The sequence below is a fragment of the Hermetia illucens genome, chromosome 1 (genome assembly GCF_905115235.1).
Source record: "Hermetia illucens chromosome 1, iHerIll2.2.curated.20191125, whole genome shotgun sequence".
Lineage (NCBI taxonomy): Eukaryota > Metazoa > Arthropoda > Insecta > Diptera > Stratiomyidae > Hermetia > Hermetia illucens.
In genome coordinates, this window is record NC_051849.1 from 218,463,619 (window position 1) to 218,490,269 (window position 26,651).

Here is a 26,651-nt window from a genome sequence, read left to right on the forward strand (position 1 = left end):
TATGTACGCGGACATCCTTATTGTGCAGGTTGAGTGGATGTGGACAAGACGCCTACCCTTGGATAAAAATTTGCTATGGGAAGAATACTCAGAAATAGAACCAAATATAGAAGAGGAGAAAATGCAATTGTTTAAAGTGAAAGTATCCGGAAACCCAGTAGCGGCGGTTTTTGAAAGTGAACGAGTGGGCTCCCGGTCATGATAAACAGCAACCATAGTGCCCCAGTAGTAGAGAATTTGACTATTATAACATCGAATGCAACAAGATTTAGAAATGGAATGGATCTACATTGCATCCTTTTAGGAAGAGCTCCAAACTTAGCTAGTTGTTTTAGGTACACAGTACAAGAGTAAAAGGAAGGAAACTGGACAGCGTTTTTTCACTTAATAATAATAATCGTTGGCGCAACAATCCATGTTGGATCAGGGCCTTGAAGTGTGTTAGAGCACTTCATTCAAGACCGTAACGGTACACTAGGAGGCAATGTGGTCAGCATTGCGCTCGTTTTTTTCACTTGGGGGATGTAAAAGAAGAGGCGAAATATCCACCAAACATCCGCTCTTTGATAAGAACTATTAAATTGTTTCGTATTAACACGCTGGGAAAGAAACAACAAAGAACTAACGACAAAGTAGGCGAGAAATCGATCAGATTAAGCAGGAGCGGTGCTAGTGAGCCATCGTGATCCGAGAAACTACGAAAAAGAAAAAAAGCTTTTCGCTGAACAAATCTGAACCTTTGAAAATATCAGGGATAGTGGATAGTTTCTTGACTGCAACCTTAGTGTCAAAGATACCAACACTCGGCAGCCCGAAAAATATATAGCTGGGAGCAGCAGAAGATGAAAAGGGGAGGATGGCGCCCGGAAGCAACAATTGTTTCCAAGAAGGAAGATATGCCCATGCATATATCCTTTGAAATGTTAAGGTATATCCGGAACGAGGACTTGGGTGACATCGATCAAACATAGAAATGGGATCTAATGCTGGAATTGAATAGATCCAGTGAGAAGTTTGTGGATAGTTTTGTTTAGTGTTAGAAGAACAAGCTGAGCTAGAAAACAAGACATAACTATCGAATTGAAGGACCAAAAAAGTTGACTTCACGGGAAGCTATCTGCATTGCGTTCAAAGAGGAGCCGGATTTTATCCACACCCAGACCGTCGTGGTATCGCTTATAGATTACAGACAGTTGTTTCGATATTAATACGAACCCGTTGGACTCTGCGACGTGCTCGCGATTCTTGTTAAAAATGTTTACAATTGTTGTTAAGCATCAAATGGGCCTTTTCCAACGGTCCTAGGACGTCTCTTGATCTCTGAATTTGCTGAAGAGGAACTGCAGAGGATCCGCAGAGACATTGGAGATAAGAAACTCTTGAGATTGGATATGATTGGGAGATGATCCCCTTGAATGTTCTAACGAATAAGGTGGACTATATTAACCAGAGGAGAAGGTTGAATTCTTCAGAGATGGCTGCAGACTTCCAATGCAGGAGGCGAGGCTTTAGCCGTTTCCTGTCGACTTCAATAATCAGACCAATCTTGATAAGTAAATTCTCATTAGCGTGAATTACATGACCATACCATCGAAGAAAACCACTCGAAATTGTTCCACAATCCGTGCAACCTCCTGTGGATATCCTCATTTCAAATGTGGTCGAGGGGTATTAAGCGGGCAGCATCAGGCGAAACACTGTGTGTTGTTGGGGATGATCCCCTTGGATCTTCTAACAAACGAGGCATACAATATCTACTTGAGAAGATAGATGATGATTTCCGAAGAGCCACTAGGAAGAAACTGTTCAGCAAGAATAGCTGGACCCATACACTGATACTGTGTATTGGAAAATGAGTCGAGCGAACAAAGGAGGGATTACGGGACGCAATGGTTATAGAAAGTATTTGCATTTGGATTGCACGAGTCTCCCGACTGTCATGAATACACAACTAAACCCGAGAAACCGGAGTAGGTTCATGGAGGAGAGAAGAAGGTTGAGGAGAGCATTCTCCTCTATATATACAAATTGATCAACACTTTCAATGCTTTGTCCATTAATAGGGAGAGTGTGATTACCTGTCAGACTGAGAATTTTGGTGGTTTTCTTGGTGTTTATCTTCAATCAGGATTTCAGACGAATACATCCATGTTGTCTGTTATGTTGCAGGTAAGCGAAAAATTGAGGAGAAAAGATTGTCCTCCTAGGCTAACTATATAATAGAAAAATAAAGGCTCCTTATCAACTCGAGGAGAAGATCGATCTGCTAACAATGAGGAAACCACAGGCGGCTTGGAAAAGCATCCCTACTCATCATGGGCTCAATAAAAAATATACTGACTGTCTGCAGAGGTTAGAGAACTAATTGTAGAGAAACATAGAGTTCGCAAACTATAATGGGAAAATGGATGCCGCAATAACCGCAACTAACAGATGTTCTGGAGATGAAGCAACAAAAAATGATCTTCACAATCTCCTGAAGAACGTTATCATTGATACGACCACAAACATACTTGGCCCCAACCGGAAAAAAAAATCTAAATGGCTGGTTCGACGATGAATGCCGCATACCGGTAGTAGTAGAGAGAGTAATGTTGCATTCTCAAAAAACGCGGGCACGAGCGGAAACTTATCATGAACTCCGTTAAGTGGAGAAGCGACTTCACAGACGGAAAAAGGAAGCCTATGAGAAGCAAAAGATCCATGAACCAGGCGTGAAAGTTTTACCAAGTAGTCAGCAGGATGAAGCCTTATACAACTCGATGTTCATCTTGCCGAGACAAAGAGGAAAATCTAATTTCCGACAGAATGAGCATATTGAAGCGATCAACAATCAAACTGTCGACGAGTTGGACGCCCCGAAAACTGAAGACGACGGACAAATGCTGCTACCACAAAGCATTGGAAAAACATTCCCTGCAATTCGTCGGTTGAAAACTATAAATTTCCTGCTGTAATTAAATTTCCAGGAGCCGATGGAATTACAGCCGAATTGGTTGAATATGGAGGCAACTAACTACACCAAGCAGTTCATCAACCGATGCTTAAAGTGTGAGACAGCGAATCAATGCCAACAGAGCCTATTTCAGCTTATAAAAGCAGGTCAACTAATGTCTTCCTCGGAGACTTGGGTCCTTAGCAAGAAAAATTTCGGACTCTTGGCGGCGTTTGAGAGAAGAATCCTCTGAAGAATTTTTGACCCCCACATGAGGACGGACGATTCCGAAGTCTACATAACGACGAAATTTATGAGCGATACCATGGCTATCTGGTTGTGGATAAAATCCGGCTCAACAGGTTTTGGTGAGCGGGTGACCTAATCCGTATGGATGAGGATGATTCAGCCTGGAAAGGCTATAAAAACAATATCTATAGAAGAAAAAGAAGACGAGGCACACTCTGTCTGAAAGGGTAGCTAGGGTAGGTCAGGACGTCAGACAGCTTTTATATATATCAAATTGGTGGAATTCGGCGCAAAACCGAGGTGTCTGGAGTTCCTTACTAAGGCAGGTCTAGACCGGATATCGGTTGTTGCGCCGTTGATGATTAATGATGATCCTCTCAAGGTACACATCGGATCACACAGCCTGAAATCCAAGACGAACTGAATCGAAGTAAACAACGCACTAGCCACAATCAAAGAAAAAAGTCCAAGCACCACAACAAACCCGAAAAGCGCATCAGACGCAAGGCAGAGAGTATGCAGACTCTTCGTGGAAGAAGGAAAGATTTTCGTGCGAGATTTGAGGGAACCTGACCACTGCATATGAAGTAGAGGTCCGTTTGTCTTCTGCCCCGCATTGATTGCAGATAGCTGCACCTAACAATCCGATTTCCTCCAGGCAAATCTTGCGAGAGGGGGTGGAAAAGGAGGATTTTTCCCGCGCCCGAAGTTTTTTTGGGACCCCGGCATGGAAATTCTGATGAAAAAAAAAAAATAACAAGGGAGGCCAAACAATTTTCACTCCGGTCCCAGTTTTTCTCTGCATAATTTTGACCCCGAGTTGAGATTTGCTCTCTGCCTTCAAGTGATAGTTTCAAAAATTTACGAACCCTTCTTAACATGCATTTGGCAGCTTGAATCCCTATTGATTCGCCCTTTAGAATAGGTTTGACAATAGCAGACTAAAAGCCAACTCCATTCCCATCATTGCAGGTCACGGCTGAATTGGAGTTTCCTGACATTCACATGAGAAACTGTTCATTTAGTCGTTCGATTTTAAGTAGAATTCGGTGGCAGATACCAAACCGACGACTTTGGTGTGACGTTGCCATTTGGTGCTGAAAACGTGAATTGACTGCTGGAAGGAATTCGAATGAGGTATACCCGCCAGTTTTCCTGCAGATATTCTTCCAATCTGGGACTGAGATATACAGGGTGTGGCAGCATAACTTCCTTTTTTAAAATGCGCGCCACTCAGTTAGTTGATGTCATAGCGGAGCGCTAGTGGTCTCGTTCAAGAGGGGATACTGTAAAGTTTTGTCCCGACACGGTTCAGTCGCCATTATGCGTTGGAATAGTGAGGAGCGTGCCTTTGCCGTTGAGGTTTACTTTTCAAGCGGATGTTCGGTTATTGCAACACAGCGTGCATTTCAGAATCGCTTTAATTTAGCCCCGTTGGCTCCCGTCCCAGACCGCAAATCAATTGTTACATGGGTCACTACATTCAGACAAACTGCAAGTGCGACAAAAGGAAGAACTGGAGTCCCTCGGTCCGTTAGATCACCTGAGAACATTGAAGCAGTGAGAGCGTCAATGTTGCGATCGCCACGGCGTTCTGCGCGCAAACACGCATCTGCCCTTGGACTATCCGATCGTTCTGTGAGAAAAATTCTTCGTGATGATCTTCATGATGATTTTCATCCCTATAAGATGGCGATAGTGCAGGAACTTTCAGAACGTGACTTCAATTCTCGGATGAACGCGTGTGAGCTTCTTCTTGATGTCGTTCCCGAGGGTGCTATTGTTTTTTTTTAGCGATGAAGCCCATTTTCATTTGTGTGGGTCGGCTAACAAACAAAACATGCGCTATTGGGCTGACATCAACCCTCGAGAATTGCATCAAAAGCCTTTGTATTCACCCAAAGTCACAGTGTGGTGTGCAATTTCCTCAGCTGGAATTATTGGTCCCTGGTTTTTTGAGGAAAATGAGGTTACAGTGACAATGAATTCGGACCGGTATGTAAACATGCTACAGAATTTTTTTTCCCACGGCTAGAAAATTTGGATTTGGGGGACACTTGGTTCCAACAAGACGGTGCAACAGCACACACTTCAAGAGCATCGATGGCTATTTTGAGGGAACACTTTCCAGAGCGCCTTATCTCAATTAGAAGCGATTTGGAATGGCCGGCACGCTCTCCCGATCTGTCCCCTTGTGATTTTTTTCTATGGGGTTTTTTGAAATCCCGTGTTTATGTGAACCGTCCAAGATCCCTACAAGATTTGAAGACCAACATCCAAGAAGAAATTGCCAACATAACACCTGCTATGCTAACAAGAGTCATGATAAACGCCAGAAATCGGTTTGCGCAATGTATGGAGAATGGGGGACGCCACCTAACAGATTTGATCTTCAAAACAATGTAAATAAAAAATTTAGACATGTACCTACATTACAAAAAATAAATAAATATTTTCCGATGCATACAATAGTTTTTATTGAGTTTTGAAAAAAGGAACTTATGCTGCCGCACCCTGTACAAGGCGGGGTGATATGCTGCTCACCTTTCATGGATATTGAGGGACTATTTAAAGGACCGCGTCCTGTTCTATCATACCCGGCGAAAACAGCATAGAATGAGATTCACATTGATTGTGACTCAGAGATCTATTCTGGGTCCGGACCTTTGGAACACCTTATACGATAGTCTGCTATGACTCGATTTGCTTGGTGAATTGCAGCTGGTTGGATACGAGGATGTTGCGACACTGATTGCCCCACACACGGTCGAACAACGGCAGTGTACACTGGGAATTATAGTCAACAGGTGGTTGCCTGTACATGGATTCTCTCTACCTCTGAAGAAAATCGAAGTGATCGTCCTGACAAAGCAGAGTATTCCCACAATTCTCCCCATTCAGGTTGGTGAAACCATAATTTCGTCGAAATTGGCAGTAACGTATTCCGTCATCAAGATGGACACGAAGATGAGGTTCTTCGAGCACATTCCGAATGAGTTAATGGTCGGAGGCCTTTTATCCAGTAGGACAGTCCCGTCTCGGAGCCAGCAGTACTGGTGGTAGAAGGAGTTTTTTCGATCGCTCTTCATACTGCAGGGAGAAAGGAAGGGGGAAATAGGGAAGCCTTCGCTTGTGAAGAGAAAGCTTGCATTTTCAGCGCATGGCAGCAATCCTGGAAAAGAGGATCGAGGGGTGGATGGACCGTGTACGTCACCAAATACTTGCGACCTTGGTTCAGTTGAAAGCACGGTGACGCTGCCTATTACCTGTTCTAGCTGCACAGCGGGCACCGGTATTTCCAGTTCTATCTGCACACAATCGCTTTTTCTGCATGGATTTCGTGGATGATGCTTGCCACACCTTTTACATCCCCTATTGGCGGAAGGGTGCCAAGTGTCTCCGGACACATTAATTGAGGCCATGCTACAGGGCGAGGGCACAGTGAGCAGAGTAGCATGAAAAAGTGGCAGATAGATAGAAGGGAAGGCAGAGTACCTGAGTCTCCCTGAACCACGGGGTTTGTGCTTCTACACTGAATAGCCCTGACCTGAGACAATGTGTTAGTAAGTTCCGTGTTAGTGTCTTCGATGTTAAAAAAGGAAGTTATGCTGCCGCACCCTGAAGAATCCGGTGGCAGACACCAAACCGACGACTTTGATGTGATATTACCATTTGGTGCTGAAAACGTGGATTGACTGTTGAAACGAATTGGAATGGGGCATCACCGCCAGTTTTCCTGCAGATATTCTTCCATCTGGGCCTGGGATATGTTTATTTATTTATTTATTTAATGAGGACAATACACAGAAAGCAAATTTCTTATTACATATTGTCCTCAGAGGGAGGAGCAAGTAAATGGCATATTTTGCGCTTAAAGCTAGAGAGGGACATAGAGTCAAATGAACCAAGCTGTAGGGCATTGTACGACCGGCAAAACCTCGGGATCGGAGAGTGAAAGTAAATCTCGAGCTCGACGAAGGGCACATCAAAAATGTCCGCATTACGTGTGTCATGAGACGAGGCGATACGGAGAGTAATATCCGAGTTGGCGGAGCAGTCCATCAGACCATTGCAGAGTTTGAAAAGAGTACACATATCAAGGAAAATACGGCGTTGCTGTAGGCAGGGGAGATTGAGGGTGCAGAGTCGTGACGGATAATCAACCCGTGGAAGGTTCTTTTTGTAAAAGAGGGTCCGGGTGAATTTGCGTTGTACAGCTTCAAGAGCGCGGCCGTCACGGATGCGGTAGGGAGACCAGACTACAGAGCAGTATTCAAGGATGTTTTTGACAAGGGAATTGAAGAGTGTTAAGGAGGGCTGGATTGAGGTAAAGTCGGACGAGGAACGTAGGATAAAACCAGACATTTTGGAAGCTCTATTGATGATGTCAACGAAGTGGGAATTGAAACGAAGTTTATCGTCGAACATTACACCCAGGTCTTTGAAGGAGGTCAGTAGTGAAAGGGGTTGACCACTGAGAGAATAGGAAAAGGATGATGGGGAGGGTTTCAGGGAATAGCGCATTCAGTAGCACTTGTTGACATTCAGTGTTAGCTTGTTGACCGAACACCAACGGGCTAAATTATCAAGGTTGGATTGTAAGAGAGCACAGTCCAATGGAGAGGAAACAGAGGCAAACAATTTAAGGTCGTCTGCGTAAAGCAAATACGGACAGGTGAGGATGGTGGCGAGGTCATTGATAAAAAACAGGAAGAGTAGCGGGCCAAGTATAGAGCCTTGGGGAACACCAGAGGAAGGAGAGAAGGAACGAGATGAGTGACCATGAAAAGAAAGTTTGCAGGAACGGTATGAGAGATAGGAGGAAAGCCAGGAGATGACTGAGGGAGGGAACTCTAGCGAAGAAAGTTTAGAGAGGAGAATGTTATGGTCAACGGTGTCAAAGGCTTTGGAGAAATCAGTATAAACAGCATGTACCTCCTGTCGTGAATTCAAGCGTTTAGCAACAAAGTTGGTAAAGACCAGAAGATTTGAAGCCGTTGATCTATGTTTCACGAAACCATGCTGCTCTTTGACAATGAGGTGATCGAAGTGCGCGGTCAACCAGTCGTTGACGTATCTTTCTAGGATTTTGGAGCAAGAGGAGAGAAGGGAAATGGGGCGGTAGTTCACAGCAAGGGAAGGGTCTCCGCTCTTGAGGATAGGAATGATAAGGGCCTCTTTCCAGAGACGGGGAAAGTAGCATTCGTCTAGACTTTTGTTGTAGATTATACACAGGGGGAGGGAAATGTGTTTCCTACAGTTAAGGAGGAAGAGATTAGGAAGCCCATCGGGGCCAGGTCCGACATTGGGGTCAAGGTTACCAATGAGGAACTCAACCAAGGAAGGCGTAAGGAGAGGAATGGCTAGTGATTCGGAGGAGTCTGTGGTTATGAAAGGTGTAGAGGGTGGAGGGCTCGAGGGAGAGAACACTGAAGAGAAGTAGGTGCAGAGAAGGTCGCAGGATTGTTGTGAGGAGTTGGCAGTGGAGTCAGCGAAGCTGATAGAAGAAGGGACAGAATGAGTTGGATTACGAGAGTTGCGAGCGTGAGACCAAAAGAGTTTTAAGTTACCGCGGGCAAGGGCGGCTTCGACGCTCAATAGGTACCTTTTACGCGCCTTTCTGACCATTGACTTCACAGTAGATCGTATAGCTTTAAAGTGAGCAAGGTCGGCGTCATTTTTAGAAGCCCGAAACTTCTTCCTCAGTGTATGTTTCAAGCGCATGTTAATATGAAGTTCCGTTGTGAACCAAGTTGGGTAAGAACGTAGGCAGGGAGGGGAAGAAGGGACATAACAGGAGAGGAGATCGGAGAGGATATTGTAGAAGGTGTTAAGAGCTTGATCACACGATGAATTACTTAATATATGAACCCAGTTGAAAGACGCTAAAGCTGAATTCAGACCGTCAAAATTGGCTTTGCGGAAGTTGAACTTAGTGGGTTTACGCTTGGTTTTGGGTTTTGAACGAGGGAGCTCCGCTTCAAATTCAACCGCGGGATGGTGAGCGTCGGTTTTTACATACGGGGATGTGCCAGGAAATAAAGAGAGGTGGCGCTCGGGGAGGTTGGAAAGGAAGAGATCGAGAGTGCGGCCCAAGGAGTTTTTCGTGGTGTTGAAATTCAGGGCAGAGCAAGTATACATAAAGGAAGAAAGTGGGAGGGAAGAATGGAAGAGATTGTTGGAAGGAATTGGAAGACTAGGATGATTAGGCCAGTTGAGCATGGGGAAGTTGAAATCTCCACAAAGGAAGAAAGGGAGGGAAGGGAATCTGACGGTAAGGAGTTCAGACAAACTGTCAAACAATTCTTCATACAGGTGACCATTCTTTGAGTCCAATCTAAATCCTTTACTGCCCTACCGGTGAAGAATATTTTCTGCAATATCAAAGGGAAAACTCCCTAACAATAAAACTACTAATCCATATTATTTACCAATTTTTATTATCAGTTCATAAAATCTAAAACAACAATAAAATATATATTTTAGTTTTATATATTTACACGTCTAGTTCTTCTGTTTTATATTTAACATGCTTGTTGAACCGTTAAACCTTATCTATTTCTTTATTTTATCATTATATTATTTAATACAGTAATAACAACAGCCTAATATTATAAAAAACTGAATTTCAGTTAATGAAATTACATTAGAATTCCGTGAAATCAAGAGTTGTAAAGCGATTTGTGTCTTTTTTTGTTTATAAACTGAAACTGAAAATAGATCAAGTGTGCTATGGTCCCTTCTGAACTGTGCAAATAGTCTTTAGTCGAGAAAAAATCACGAATTAGTTCCCAAAAACCTTAACCCAGAAGAGTGAATTTCAACGCAATAAGTTTCTTATCTAGAAATTTTGAATGAATTTTCAAAGCACTTTCATATTTTCAGCGGTTAAATCTTAAAACTCGCACCAACAAAGTTGAAACTAAAGCTTTGTGAGGTTTTCACGATATGTATGAAATGAATGTTCGGAATCATAGCAAAATAAGTGAAACTCGTTGAGCTATGTTCGGGGGATGCTCGGAAAAGAAAGAACACACATCCAATGGAATATTTAGTAGAAGTGGACAGAAATTAGCGGTTATTAAAATATGGAGTTAATAAATAAAAGCCAGCATGTATTGTAGTATAAAATAATACAAAATTGCTTAAGATTTACAATAATCAGTGTTAGAAAAATATTGCTAGGTCTTTCCGCATCTTTTTTCGTTCCCTTTCTTTTAAAAATAAACTTTCATCTAATTTACAATTTACACGACAGTTTATTGAATTTCAGATTTGTTTCAATGATTTCTTTTGTCTTTAATTCATTTCATTTGACTTTTGCCTTTTTCTATAATAAAATTCTTGCATATGTATTCATAGTTTCATAAATATTTTTGCTTTGCTTTATTTACAATAATACAAATCACAAATGTGTCTACTATTACAGTAATTGTGTATAAATATAAAGTCATCTAATTATTGTGAAGACCATACGTAATTTCTGCGTAGAACATAAGAAAAAAAAAACACCCAAATTATATAGAACATTAAAAACAAAAACAAAAAAATCTCGGGGGAGGAAATAGTGTCTATTTTTGTTAATTTCTTAAGTTTGCGAAATTTATTCTTGACAAAAGCCTTCAGTCTCTTCGATTGCAAACGTTAATTTCTCGACGAGCTGATCGTAGCTCTTGTACGGTGGTAAGTCGAGACGATTGAAACATGTATGCGATCTGGGCAGCCACGTTTCCTTGCCTACTTTCTCAATACAGAACCTTTGGGGCCCATTCGATCCCATCAATTCAGCAAAACCGCCTACCGGAACACGACATGTTCCCGTGACGAATTGAAGCAGTCGAGCACGTTTCTCGTTATCTGTTTCGCGAACAAACTGGGAAGAGAGTTTATTGGAATTATTACTTGGCTCGCTAGAACTGCGATCACATCTCCATTGACTTAAAGACGAATCGAAACATCGCTTACCTGCCAGAACCAGACAACTTGTTTGCTATTACGATTATAATGCCTATAAATAGTATTTCGTTGCCAATCTTCCACATCCACATCTTGCATGCCGCACAGTATCAATTCCAACTCACGCTCGTCAAAATATTTCAACCATTCCAGAGGCACGACTTCATTAAAACCATCCAAGAAGGTTTTCGTCTGCTGCTCAATTCCTCTGTGCAATAAAAATTCCCCATGAAACAATGTACAGTCTGTTACATAAAAGCGTGGTCACTGTTACACATAGATAAAAAATCAGAGCGTCCTGTTTCTTTTTCTATGACATAGAGAGCACCTCAGTCCTTCATGCTGTAGAAACATGAAAAAGTATGTTTTTAAAGTTCTACCCATTTATTCAACAAGCACCGAGAAGGTCGAGAGAAAGAGTGTCTAAAAGAGTCAGATGGCGTCGAATTTATATCCTTGCCGATCCATATAGTGACGTTACTTTGTTGAGCACATCAGCTGTTGAAAGGCGTTGCCATGTTGGTGCAGTCATGTCATTACCATGTCGCTACACTCCTCCCTCCTTAGTAGTTTTGACGGTTAACGGCTGGAAAACTACGTATCGAATATTACTCGCCTCTCACTCGCTGGTTTCGCTCTTGGTTCTACATACGTTTTGGGAGCCAAACTTATTGGTCGTTGGGCTGCTTCCGTTGGATCAGATGTTACTTCGAAATAGGCAGGTTTTAGTCGCTCGACGCTGATATTTGTTGCTTTACCCTGAATTTCGATTTTAAAAACGTCGAAAAGTCTTTCTAACACCTTATATGGTCCTTCGTACGGCTTCTTCACTCGATCAATCCGCACGAACACGTGTGAGCATGTAGAAAGATCCTTGTGGACGAACACCTTCCTTCTATCATGTCGAGAGATTGGCGTTGCACGAACTTGCGTCATATGGTGACGAAAAAATTCGGATCGGGAGGCATTTCCTCGTCAAGAAAGAACTCTCCAGGAATGCGAATCGTTGTCCCATAGACTAGCTCAGCAGCTGTTGCGCCAATATCCTCCTTAACGCTTGTACGAAGACCGAGCAAAACCGTTGGCAAAACTTCAACCCATTCACGGTTGTTGTGGCACATAATAGCTGCTTTCATCGATCGGTGCCATCGCTCAATCAATCCGTTAGAAGCAGGATGGTATGCAGTGGTTCGAATCTTTTTGCAACCCACTAAGTGTGTCAGCGACTGGAAGATCAAGGATTCGAACCGGGATCCTTGGTCCGATGTTAATATAGTAGGTGCTCCAAATCGTGAAATCCAGTTGGTGTAGAATGCGTCTGCGATAGCATCTGCCGTAATTGATCGTATTGGAACCGCTTCAGGCCATCTCGTAAATCTATCGATCATAGTCAATACATACGAGTGACCTTGTGATTGCGTTAGCGGTCCGACAATATCGATATGTACGTGACTGAATCTCGTGTCCGGCATATCGATGGTTTTGCATGTCGTCCAATCTTACTTCGTTGGCACGCTAGACATGTTCGTGCCCACTCGAGAATGTCCTTGGACATACTAGGCCAGACATATTTTCGGCAAATCAGCTTCTTCGTGACGCGTCCGCTTGGATGAGATAGTCGGTGAGTAATCTCAAATATTCTCCTCCTGAGAAGTATTGGGATATACGGCCGTATTTGGGAAGTTGACACGTCGCAGTACAACATTGTATCCTTGTCGTCAACTCGCAACTTTTTCAAATCCAAGGTCGTTTCAGAATGCAGTAGATGTTGGAGTTCCTCATCGTTTCGTTGCGCTGTAGCTAATTCTTCGGTGGTTATGGCAACCGGCAATGTAACAGCACTAATTCGGGACGAGGCGTCTGCTGTAATGTTTTCCTCGCCAGTGACGTATATGATATTGGTCGAGAATTGGCCGATATAGTCCAGTTGCCTTAATTGCCGTGGACTAGCTTTATCGGCTTTCTGTTGGAAGGCAAACGTTATCGGCTTATGATCGGTTTTGATTAATAGCGGACGACCTTCGACCATGTAGCGAAAAAACTTGACTGCACTGTAGATTGCTTGGAGTTCTCGATCGTAAGTGCTGTTGTGTATCGGAGAACTTCTTCGAAAAGAACCCGAGCGGTTCCCAAACATCGTTGTTCCACTGTTCGAGAACTGCTCCCATAGCCGTGTCCGATGCGTCTGACTTGATAGCCAATGGTGCATTCTCAATGGGATGTCGTAGTAACGCAGCGGTGGCAATTTGCTGTTTGCACTTTTCAAATGAGACATCTGCTCGTGGATTCCATTCGATTTTGCGTTTATCCCGTTTCCTTGCACCCATGAGATACTCGTGGAGAGGTGCTTGAATTTCGGCTGCATTCTGCAACGATTTTCTATAAAAATTAACAGCTCCTAGAAATCGTCGCAGATCGGCAATTGTTGACGGTTTTCCGAAATTCAAAATGGTTTCCACTCGTCCTGGAAGGGGTTTGATGCCATTTTCGCTCACCAAATATCCTAAATATTCGACAGAAGATGTTCCGAAGCTGCATTTATCGACATTGATGGATAATCCGTATTCACGGAGTCGATTAAATATCATCAATAAGTGCTTCCGATGCTCCTCGTTCGATTTAGAAGCGATAAGAATGTCATCGATGTATGCATAGCAGAAGTCCAATCCGCGGAGTGCATGATCAATGTACCGCTGGAAAGTTTGTGCGGCATTACGTAGACCGAACGTCATTACTCTGAACTCAAAAAGCCTAAAAGGAGTAATGACAGCTGTTTTGGGAATGTCCTCGGGTGCTACAGGAATCTGGTGGTATGCTCTCGTCAGATCAATCGTGGAAAATACCTTGCATCCACTCAGTTTGTGCGCAAAGTCACTAATGTGAGCGATGGGGTACTTATCTGGGACGGTGATAGCGTTCAAACGCCGATAATCTCCACATGGTCTCCATTGTCCGTTTTTCTTCCGTACCAAGTGTAACGGGCTCGCCCATGGGCTACTCGATGGTTGGCAAACTCCTTGTTGTAGCATGTAGTCAAATTCGGCCTTTGCTTCGCGCAGTTTTTCGGGCGTTAATCGTCTGGGTCGGTCAAAAACAGGCGGTCCTTTAGTCAGGATATGGTGGTAGATATCATGAGCCATCACTTTCGCTCCGTCAGATGGAATTGTGATGTCGACAAAATCTCTCAGAATGTCAAGATAACTTTCGCTAGACTTCAGCGTTGTCATACCACAAGTTATGGTGTCGGTGAGCTTTGCGATGCAGGATAAGTTGGTCTTTTCGTCGATTATCTTCCTCCTGCGTAGGTCCACTAATAAGCCATAATGGTGCAGCAAATCGACACCGATTATTGGTTGTCGAACATCCGCTAAAACGAACCTCCAGGTAAACGGTCGTCGTAAGCCGAGGTCGAGCGTTATGATGCGATGTCCATATGTTTTGATCGGCGTATTGTTGGCGGCATAAAGCTGAAATTGCATTGGCGTGTGCTGATTTTTGTCTTTAGGCAAAACTGAAATATCAGCACCGGTATCCACCAGTAAATGCATGCCGCTTTTCCGATCGAGTACTAATAATCGGCTGGGTTTACTGTGAGAGGGGTCGTCCTCGACCGCCGAAATTCGGGACGACGAATTTAGTTTTCTGAAGTCGCGGAATTATTTTGCCACTTACATGGCGGTCGGCAATTACGCGCTTGTTTCCCAACCCGTTGATGAAAGAAGCAAAACCCTCGATTCCGTGAACCTGATCTTTGCCTTCTGGTGTTCCGTTGTTTGGATCGGGACCGGTTGCGTGTCGTGATTTCCAGTCGGTCAATTCGGCTCAATATTTGCTCCAAGACATCATTTTCCGTGGATGCCTTCTCAACGGTGGAAATGCAAGGCAGTTGTTGCATCTCGATCATTAAATCCGCCATTTTCGCCAATTTATCGACGCCTGCTTCGTTAGAAATCGCTAACACCATTCGAATATTTTCGGGCAATTGCTCAAGTAGCAACGATCTTAGCATGGCGTCAGTTACCTGCTCTCCGCCAGTGTTTCGCAAGTCCTGCAGGTAATGCGATGGTCTCTTTCCTTCCAAATTCTTCTCTTGGAAAAGTCATCGCAGCTTGGATTCGGCGGATTCTGCAAATGCTGTCAATATCCTCTCCTTCACGGCTTCGTACTTATTTGTTGCCGGAGGATTGCGTGCTATCGAGATTACATGCGGAAGGATTTCCGGCTCGGCAAATTGTATCACGTACTTAAATCTTGTTTCGTCCGACGTGATGTGATTAGTGTGGAACGCAGCCTCTACCTGCTCAAACCAAAATGCCGGGTCGGGTCGATAAAATGACGGAAATTTTTGTATGCGTGCCGCTTCCACGAATACGCCTGCTGGTCGATTAGCTATCGGCGGCAGGAAATCACTCTGAAGGGATGTTTTCGGCGTCTCTGGCGATTTGGATTCGGTGGCGATTTTGAAACTCGCGCTTGGTGTCGATTAAACGTATAGAAATTTAAGATCACTGCACTTTTTATTTTAACTCTAGTCGTCGGGGTCACCAATGTAGAAACATGAAAAAGTATGTTTTTAAAGTTCTACCCATTTATTCAACAAGCACCGAGAAGGTCGAGAGAAAGAGTGTCTAAAAGAGTCAGATGGCGTCGAATTAATATCCTTGCCGATCCATATAGTGACGTTACTTTGTTGAGCATATCAGCTGTTGAAAGGCGTTGCCATGTTGGTGCTGTCATGTCATTACCATGTCGCTACAATGCTTTTTGTAAAAAGTCAGCTCTCTGTCAAATTTAGTGTTCAATTGAGTGGTTTTTAGAAATGAGTGCTGTTTACGCCTCTCGCTTTGAGGCAATTTTTCTATGTTTGCATGAAAAAGAACCCAAATTAACACAAACTGCTGCTGCGAAATATATGGGAAAGTCGAAGCAGTTCGTTAGCAAGTGGATAAATCGCTATAAAAAGGTCGGTAACGTTGATGATTTTCCTGATCGCGGAAGTGCAAGCAGTCTCAAAAAAAAAGACGAAAAAAAGATTCTCGCATTGTTCTCGAAAGATCCAACTTTGACTTTACGTGGAGCTGCTGTGAAATTGAAAGCAAAAGGTGTTGACATATCTTACGGAACGATTCGCAGGCACTTGCTTGCCACTGAACTGAACTAACTGAACTGAAATATCGCAGTACTTTGGAAAAACCAATGTTGAGTGCAAAACACTTTGAAAAACGAGTGGAATGGACGAAGGAAAACTTGGACCGCAATTGAAGCAACGTAATTTTTTCTGATGATTCCTCCTTCTGGGCATTTCCGAGCATCAAACACGCCTGGACAACCTCCACCAGTAGGATGCTTCAACGGACTGTTAAACACCCCGTCAAGGTCCAAACGGAGTTGTCACCTTAGATTGGCCATCTCAGTCATCGGATGCAAATCCCATAGAAAATGTGTGGGCTCTGATGAAAATGCAGCTTCGCAGATGCAAGCCATGTAATTTACATCAACTTTCTCGACAAATTCGGAAAATTTGGAGGTCTTTTCCGGTAGAATATGCAGAAAAACTAGTGGAAAGTATGCCCCGACGGTGCCAGGCCATAATTGACAATGCAGGAGGATTGGACTTGCTACTGAGGTATTTGCATTGAGTATTGACGACCAAGTTATCAATGAATTTGTGAATTTTCGAAAAATCAATTGTTGTTATTATTTAACAGTGACCACGCTAGTATGTTTTTAAAAACCAACCAGCTTCCCTTACCTAGTCATTCTCCATTCTGTCATAAGAGTGATATACTCCTCCTTATTCTCTTCCGTAACACGTATCTTCTCACCGTTCTCCTTAAGTTCATGATGCAGAATTTGACCCAAAACCTCGAAATCAACAGTAAACCAAAGTTCCAATCCGCAATCATCGATGTTATTATCTCGAACCCAAATTAAAGAATTATAAAACTCTGGATCGATTGTTTCGATATCCTTTATCGTCAATTTTTTGTTAAGCATTCGCTTATAGAACGGCATCGTGAAGCCAGAGTAGATAAATCTACCGTGGTACAGTGCCATCGCGATAAATCGACCGATAAACTTGAAATACTGCAGATGGTCAGGGTTAACGTAGCTGGCCGGATTAATTTGTAAACTATAATTATTTTTGTTGGCGTACTCGAACAAGCAATACATGGGATTTAGGACTTCGTGTGATAGTAAAAAGAACCATTCGCGCGAAACACCACCATAGTCTAGACCTTCCTCACCGCGGAATATTATGTACAATCGACGACGTAATTCATACGCCGGTAGCCTCATGATTTGATGATACGATTCTTCGAACAACGTCTGGCGTGTTACAGTGATCTTAATATGCGATGGTAATGCGTTACTTTGGCATAAGTAACGGAACTGGCTAAGTTTCCATCGGAATGATCGCTCATAAGCGCGTGGAACACCGTATACACCCTTTACCCCTTTTGGAGCACCTGTCGCCAAAATATAAATTGATAAACATTATCAGTACTGAATTAATAGAAACTAACCTGGCCGAGGATCCTCAAATGTTGTTCGACGAGTATTGTGATCGACGAAGAAACGTTCACCGGTCGCAGTATATCGAATCTCCCACCCGGGCGGCAAAGGACCTTCATTTATTAAACTAACCTCCTGGAATGAACAGGCTATAGTTGATCCAGAGCGAGAATTGAAATCCTCATTTACCTGTCCTTGAGTTCTAGGATCTTCCCATTGAGTTGTTCGATTTTTGTGGTTCACGAAGTAGACACGATTGTCTGATTGGACCTTTTTCTCCCAGCCGTCAGGCAAGGGACCAAGGTTATCATCCTCTTCTTGAGTAAGAGCTGCAGCTGCCGCAGGATTTTGCTGGAAAGGGTAAAGAATTCAAATATGTGTTCAAAATAGTTTTTATTAGGTTGTTGCAAATGAAATGTCGGATTTTTCAATGAAGTGAAGTTAGTTATGATTTTAATGTTTAAAACTGCCGCAAGGTGACTCTGGTGGTATGGGATAATTGAGTATAAATAGTCGTTCGTTCGATCAAGGAGTCATTTCAGTTTCAATCGTCATTGAAGTTCCAAGTAAAACTCAAAGAAAAAAGCATGAAAGGGAGTCAAAAACGTCTACTTTTTCTATATGAATTTAAACTTGGTCACAACGCAGCGGAGGCAACCAGAAACATTTGCAGAGCATTTGGAGCTGACGCAGCAAACGAACGAACGACACAGCGGTGGTTCGAAAAATTCCGATCAGGCGACATGACCCTCCAAAGTGAACCTCGTGGACACCCAGGACCATCGATCGGCAACGACGAGTTGCGTTTGATAGTGGAATCTGATCCCCGATCATCGATTCGTGACATTGCAGAGAAAATAGGCGTACACTATTCGACAGTATCTCGGCACTTACAACAGCTTGGAAAGATGAAGAAGCTTGATAAGTGGGTTCCGCATGAACTCAACGAGCAAAACATGGCGCTGCGAATGGAAATATCCAGTTCTCTACTCAACCGCAACAGGAACAATCCCTTTTTGCGCAGAATAGTGACATGCGATGAAAAGTGGATATTGTACGACAACCGTCGCAGATCAGCGCAATGGCTAGATGCCGATCAGCCTCCACAACACATGCCAAAACCGAGCCTTCACCCGAAGAAGGTAATGGTAACTGTTTGGTGGTCTGCATCTGGAATTATTCATTATTCGTTTTTGGAGCGTGGTGAAACAATTAATGCAGAGAAATATTGTGCCCAACTTGATGAAATGCACGAGAAATTACGTGTTCAGCGGCCTAGATTGGTCAACAGAGATGGAGTGATACTGCTCCATGATAACGCCCGACCTCATGTTTCCAGAATGACGGTCCAAAAATTAAATGAATTACGATATGAGACTCTTCCTCATCCACCATATTCACCCGACCTCTCGCCAACCGACTACCACTTTTTTAAGCATTTCGATCACTTTTTGGCGGGGAAACAATTCAGCAATGAAGTAGCTGTCAAAAGTGCCTTTGAAGAATTTCTTAGCTCTAGAAACCCAGACTTTTACGAAACTGGAATAAATGCCCTCGTATCTCGTTGGGAGAAGTGCATTGAAGCTGCTGGTTCTTATTTTGACTAATAAAATTAATTTTCATAAAAGTTATAGTTTTTTGAAATTTTACTCAAATATCCGACATTTCATTTGCAACAACCTAATATTCACACAAAAGGTCTGCTCAGAAAAAAAAACGAACAACCCAGGTTAAACCTCAGCAACAATTGTCCTTCAATTGTGCCGCAATACTCCGTCCTTTCTGCAACTCTCTTTTCAATATTTATAGCGGATAGTCTTAAGTCTGCTCCCCTCTGACTTCAATGCTAGGGCACTTGAATGAAGCATTACAGATATCAGAGAGAAACGGATCCTGAAAATTGTGGCGAGAACGGGGTTCGTAATTTTAAGCACCGGATCTTCGACAACATTTCGACGCCCATGGTGCGAAAGAAGTATTTCCAATGTAACCTTCACGTGGGAATCATTGGTGTTGTCGGTGGAAGGATAGCGAGATCTGGAAGACTTCTCCGCGAATGGCCATGATTGCATCTTGGATTATCTGAGAGTACGCTCCCTGCATTATGGGACGCTGGAGGGCCGGAAGAGGATAGAGATGACATGGGGTGGTAGCGCAAGGGTTCATTCTAGGACAATATATTCGGAACGGTTCGTACAATAGTCTGCTAAGATTGGTCGGCTACACAGATGATGTTGCAGAACTTGTTGTGAAAGGTACTCTTGAGCAGAGGCACAACAAACTTTGCATATTGATGCGATAGGTAAGCGGAAGGATGACTGTTCATGGTTTACACCTTGCGCTAGAAAAAACTCAAGTGATCATATTGGCTAAAAAAGTATCCCGACCATGTGTCCTGTGTCGATTGGTGAGCTGATTTTACATCCCAAACTAATGACTAAGTATCGTGAACGCTCTGCACGAAGATTAGCTTTTCCGAGCAAACTAAAGCAGCAGCGGACAAGGGTATAGCCGTAGTGTCGGTCTAAAGTTGTTTAATGACAACCGTTAGGAATCTATCTAAGTCTTGCCAGCGGCTCGACAACGCTCGTACTGCTTTACGGCGCGGACATTGAAGTTAATACTGTTGGAGAAGAAGTATATCGTAAGAACCTTGCACAAGAACAGAAACCAGAAGCTTTGTGGGTGGCGTTTGTCTAACGCGTTGACTCAGAACCGGTTGCGATGATGATCAAGGAGTTATCACCATTACCCTCCTTGCTAATGAACGTAAATCCATCTAGAAGCACAAGAGAGACTCAAAAGTGGTGCCTGCTCATGAGGAATGACAAAATATACTCCTCGCAAAACGAGTCAAGAGACAGATGGACTAGATAGCTCATCGGCAAATTAGCATAGTGCGGCTCCATACTCCGTTTTTCAGTCAGCGCTGATCATATGTTTTTTCCTGTAGAAAGTGCGATGGGATTCACGAGCAATTCTATGTAGACACAAGGGAGCTACTTCCTAACAATATTGTCAAAGAGATGCAGGAGAGCGCTGATAAATGAGCCCTTGTTGTACACTACGTTCGGGTTTCTCTTCTTGTGCAGAAGACTAGGCTCGATCCGCGGAGGGACCGAATCACAGCCGATTCTTCGAACCATCGAACCACTCTTAGCCCAAATAAAAGAAGAGCCGTCTATGCTATGCCTTTCCTAATATCGAGTCTTCCGACATTAAGCCAGCAAAGCTCTATCCTAAAAACTGTTAAGATTGGCTAGAAGGCCACTGATGACTTAGCTGTTTAGTGTAGGAACTAAGACAGCCACTTTCCATATCCTCGAATCGAGTACTCGGTGCGAAGCAGAATGAAAGATTCACTCGCTCTCTACGCTGGCTCTGTTCGGGATAGTACTTTTCTACTGGTACGTGCCAAAGATGTCTGAATTTTTTGGTGTGGACTTTTCAACTCCGCCGTAGCCGGTCCCAAGCCCGGTTGTGAAAGGAGGAGGGATGGATAGCTTCAGTCTGAATGGCTGTACACCACAGCGCAGCGCCTCAGGGGGTAAGTGAGGAAAGTGCAGGAACTTGGCTCCCGTAATGGAAAGCACGGCGTCGAAACCGCTAGTCGCGGGGTGATTCGACGTCTAAGTGCCACGACAAGCAGGAAAATTACTCCGGGTACTGTAGCTGTTTTACCACAATCTGTGGTGACCTATTCAGCAGGTTCGCGTAGGCAACAGATGAAGTGGACTGAAGAAATGAACTTCTTCATAATCCGCTCCTACTACGAAATAACGGCGGGAGCGGGTACAACATCTTATCGCCCCCTGTTTCATCAGAGGTTCGCTGAGCCTTTCCCGCAATTTCCACACATGACCGTGCGGTGAGTCGCAGACCACTACCACTTTACTACTCGCAGCGACACAATCCCCGTCACCATCAGGGAACGTGTTCGACTTGAGGTCATTGCGGAAACTAGTGACCAAGTGTCGATGGGGGCAGAGGCGGCGGCAACAACAACACCACGGCGCACTGCAGGAAAGGATTTCAGTACCCGCCGAAGCACTCTTCTCCACCGTCCAACTGAGGTCTCCGCTGAGGTTTGTGACGAATTCCAAAGAGCGTATATAGAATTCTCAGAAGCGGCTCCTTTGCATAGACCAGCAACTCCGAAAATTCCATCTTAGACCAGTAACGAAATTGCATCTCGGCTGTGTGCTAATATTTCGCTACTGCAACTACAATCACTTATGTATTGTGGTACAGTAACGGCTGTCTGATTGCACGGTTGGAAGATCCGCTTTCGCGTTATTGGATTGAGTGACCGAAGAGATCCACCGTGGAAAATTCGTCTGGAACGTCAGCGAGACTCACTAAGGCAGGACATTGCTAGACTGATTCAAATCAGACTGGCACCGCCAGCAGACGGGTGAGAAATCAAGTGCAGAGGGTTTACAGGAACTATACCATCCCCAGTCAAACATCCGCAGTTGAAATTCTGGATACACTAAAGCAGAAACATTCTGTCATATGCAGTCGATTACGACGGAATAACGAAAGTCACTCCGGACGTAACCAGAACGCAACTTACGAGAGGAACCAGGGAGTTTTTTCAGATGAATCCCAACAGAGCGTCCAGCCAATACAGTTTTCGATGATGCAAGCAGAGAGGAGGAGGATAGCTATCCATTTTTTCATATAAAGCTGATGTACGGGCACATGGTCATGTTTCATCTTCCATCTGCCAATTTCATGCAGCAGCACGGAGAGACTATTGGTATGGGACAGTATCAACTTGATGTTAGTGTTGTTTGCCTCCTTTGCTGACTCCAGAATCGTTTGGCTAAAGTCCAAGACTCGATGAGAAAGCAAGAAGATCGCATGATGACAGAATACAACCATCCTCTCTTCAATTGCCGCATTTAAGAACCATATCCTTTTCCGGAATTTCAATTATCACCCCTCTTCTACTACTCTCTAGGAAATATCTTAGATTCCCAGGATTTAGGAGTAAGTGAAAGTAACAACCCTACAGAAATGAGTGGCATCCGCGCCGTTCACTTACGTTACAACCTCAGCATCGATTCAGGATATTCAATTTTTTGAAAGTCTAAGAGTGGAAGTGGCCTACTGGACTCCCAAGCCACCAAAGGAATTTTTACGTGGGCAATTCCACCGCTAGTCCCAACACCTTAGACGAAAAGATCACTGCAAGGAACAGGTTCGCGAGAGGCCGCTAAGGCCGGCGACTTTACTCCGTTTGAGCACATTGAAGACAAAAAGAGTTTCACTGTTTACCACGTCATTCACGAGAAGTGAAACTTTACTGGATTTTATACGATTGACAATCTTGGTGCACATCATCGTGAACGAAGAGCTTAGCGTTAATATTTCTCGCAGGACTACCGAACGGCTTACGGCTGCAAGATCTTCCTGATGCAGTTTATGATAGCGAAATCATTGTTATTCGCGGCAACTTTGGTTTCCTTTTTCAACTTATGATTAGAATTGCTTTTGTCACGGCATACATAGCGCTTCTCTTATGTTGTCACAGACGCGGAGCTTCGATGAATCACGCTCACCTCAGCTTGCAGTGATTCTCAGAGTTGTCAGTTCCTTATGTTTTTCGACCCCTGTCCACGTTTCTACAATCCGTCCGATCTTGTAACGTCCTTTTGAGTTGCGGTCAACAACTTCACTTGGGGTAGGAAAAGGCACTTCAATGCCCATCAATATTTCCGAGCGGTTTGTCGGGGAGTCTTAAATAAACTATATTTAGGATATTTGATGCTAACTTTTGAGAACTCAAAAGCCGTGGCCATTTTGACTATCTTAGATTAGCCATCCAAGTACTAACATGCAATATAACGAATAATTACCTGCTGATATAAGAATCGTTGATTGCCTTGCGCCACAACATGTGCACGTTGTCCTTGCCAATGTTGAAAATGCATAAGACGTTCACTATTAGGCCGTTGCCATGTTGTCGTTCGTGTATTGTGATCAACGTAGTAAACTCGACCGCGAGGATCTTTACGTATTTCCCAACCGGGGGGCAAAGGAGTCGGTTTCTCCCAATATGTGGAGCGAGTGTTGTGATCAACATAATATCTAGAAATTGAAAGAGAATAAACTATAAGCGATAGAAATGGTAAATTAAACGAGCAGCGAATCATACACGAATGTCCTTAATATTCAGTTCAGCGATTAAAGCTTACTAAAATTTATAGTATTACAATACAAACTCACCTTCTTCCATATTGATCGAAACGTATTTCCCATCCAGCTGGAAGTGGTTCATCATCAGATTGCGTTTGCATCTGTTGATCACTAGCACTTGAAACGGGCACTGGATTTCCAGCCCCATTAGGAACATTTACGGCACCGGAATGTGCTACCGGTGATGGAGACATTCCGTCTGGCAAAGCAGCAGCACCGGCAGCACCTTGGCTCATTTGATCCCCACTAGGACCAGGCGCGACATTTTGAATAATTCTTTGGTTCGTTCCATTCATATTTGGTATGGCGACTCGTTGATGTTGTATTTGTGATTGTTGCTGTTGCGATTCCCACGTATTACCACTGTTTCGCCGTATAGCTCCAGTTGAAGCTGAAATCGGATTGCCCGGATGCAATGCATTTTGACTCATCGCTCCGCCCGATGCGGATGGGGATCCGTTCATGTTGTAATTATTGATAGCTGCATTTATAGCGTTGGTGTTTGGCTGCGGAGAATTTGGAAGTTGCACTGGGTTGCTGCAAAGACGCATGCGGGCCCGAATTCCAGTACGTAAAATGCTACTCTGATTGCCTTGAATCACTGCCGGTGGACCACCATTCGTGCAATCAGATTGCATGTCACCCGATGCTGCTCCGTTTCCATTGGGGATCGGAACTTGTGACATGTCAACATTTAAGCCATTTAATATTGCAACTAATTCCCCATTTTGTATTGGCCATTGTCGAATTTTCTTATTGTTAAGTAAGTCCATACTTAATTCTAGATTTTCACAGCGGCCATTATAGTGACGGAGGATTTCGTTGAGGAAAATTGTCGCGCCACCAATAAAGGCATCTTTGTGAAAGCTTGAATGATCATATACTTTAAATTCAAGCACTGAATTTGGAGTGACCTGAGACAACAAAGAAAAGTCGTTGTATAAAGCATTGAAGGGAGTCACAAAATTACTTACCAATACTGTAAAATCTTCATTCCATTTTGGCAAGTGAGTGTGCTTTATTACATCTGTTTTACGATTGCTTCTATTGTCAACGGATAACTCGACGTAAGGATTCGGTTTTAGAAAGCCATTATTACAAAGCGAAGCATGTTCGACTGGAAAATTTAAAAAAGAAACAAATTGAGACATCAAAAAGTGGCGGTAATTGCTGGAAATGTAATCAAAGTGTTTGGTCCTAAATCAAAGCATTGACACAAAGTGCATACTCAGGAATGATGTATCGTCAGCGAATAGAGTAAAGAAATGTAAACAAAAAAATCTCGACAAAAAAACCATTGAGCTTTTTTTCAAAACAACTCGGCCCAGCTCAACGCAACCACAGCGCCTACGATCGTGAGCTACTTCCGTTTCTCCCTTGAGGGCAGACTGTTCACCGAGTTTACGGATCACAAGCCCCTTACTTTCGCGCCTAGACAAAAGCCCGAGCAAGCTTCCACTAGCCAACTTCGACACTTGAGTTATATCAGCCACTTGTGATATCCAACACGTGTCTGGAAAAGACAATGTTGTTGCAGACTCTTTCCCCCGAATTTCGGAGGTTACAGTCCCCGCTGCGGTCGAAATAACTCTGACTGACATTACGGCGCAATCATGCGAAGAGGCCCTCTGTCGTGAGTGGATTCCGCGGCTTGGTGTACCAGCCGTACTCATCACGAACCAAGGAATGCAATTCGAGTCTACTATTTTCACAGAATTAGGCAAGCTTCTTGGCTTCAAAAGGCATAGTACTACTGTATACCATCCACAGTCCACCTCGGGTCAACGCTATCAGCCAATGGAGAACTGCGTTATGAAATTGCTTCACGCATTAACGCAGCCTGGATGTAGTGGCGTTCCACAACTGATGTCCTTTGTGATCGACGTATCAACGAACGTCTCAAATCTAAAATTTATCGCAATGTCGTCCGTCCAGTCGCTCTCTATGGTTCTGAGTGTTGGCCGACCATAAAAGACAATGAACGGCGTCTTGCGGTAATGTAGACGAAGATGCTACGTTGGACTAGTGGCGTCACACGTTTAGATCACATCCGAAATGAGGATATCCGCGATCGTTATGGGGTTGCACCGATCGTGGAAAAGTTGCGAGAGAGGCGTCTTCGATGGTATGGTCACGCAGTTCGTGCAAACGAGAATTCACTTGCCAAGATTGGTCTGAACATCGAAGTCGAAGGTAAACGACCAAAAGGCAGACCTAAGCAACGGTGGCTTGATACGCTGGATGGGGATTTGAAAGACTCGAGATTGCACCCAGATGAGGCATTCGATAGAGCCAAATGGCGAAGCCGATCACGACGAGCCGACCCCGCTTGTGAACGGGACAAAGGCTGAAGAAAGAGAAGAAGAGTCCAGTGGTATGTTGGAACGTTGGCACTGGACGCTAAACGCCACCTTAATGGTTCGTGACGATCAGTCGTTGTCGCTAGTCCTTACCTTTCATCCTTCTTGGCCACCGCACAGCTCAGCGAGAGAAGTTCACGGCCAGCCCCGCGGAGAATCTGCGCCTCTCTGCTGGAATGCTGCGTCTGTTCAGAGACGCGGTTTCGAAGCTGCGACCGAGTCCACCTTTACGACAGGCGACAACGGAGGAACCACCATACGAGGACCCCTTTAAAGTTTTGGAGCGAGGCACTCGTTCAAGCTCGACGACCGGGGCGGGCTCAAGTGGGTCTCCTTACCGAGGCTGAAATTGTTCGACGAGTCCGAAAGTCGCTTAAAAAAAAAACGCCCGCGAAGCGTCAGATTCGCTCAGTGACCCCATTGGGGGGATC

General features: G+C 43.9%; 1 protein-coding gene across 2 annotated transcripts in view; it reads right to left on the reverse strand.

The window, feature by feature from the left end:
* Positions 1 to 9,603: 9,603 nt before the first annotated feature.
* Positions 9,604 to 26,651, reverse strand: part of LOC119647417 (E3 ubiquitin-protein ligase Su(dx)) — a 40,846-nt gene continuing 23,798 nt past the window's right edge. For both annotated transcript variants that reach the window (XM_038048305.1, XM_038048315.1), the window contains exons 3-10: positions 24,835 to 24,977; positions 23,891 to 24,774; positions 23,521 to 23,752; positions 17,846 to 18,007; positions 17,668 to 17,791; positions 16,893 to 17,610; positions 11,150 to 11,348; positions 9,604 to 11,057 (exon numbers count right to left, since the gene is read on the reverse strand). In XM_038048305.1, the coding sequence (XP_037904233.1) occupies positions 10,788 to 11,057; positions 11,150 to 11,348; positions 16,893 to 17,610; positions 17,668 to 17,791; positions 17,846 to 18,007; positions 23,521 to 23,752; positions 23,891 to 24,774; positions 24,835 to 24,977 (2,732 nt within the window). In that variant the 3' untranslated portion in view covers positions 9,604 to 10,787. The remainder of the gene's footprint in view (positions 11,058 to 11,149; positions 11,349 to 16,892; positions 17,611 to 17,667; positions 17,792 to 17,845; positions 18,008 to 23,520; positions 23,753 to 23,890; positions 24,775 to 24,834; positions 24,978 to 26,651) is intronic.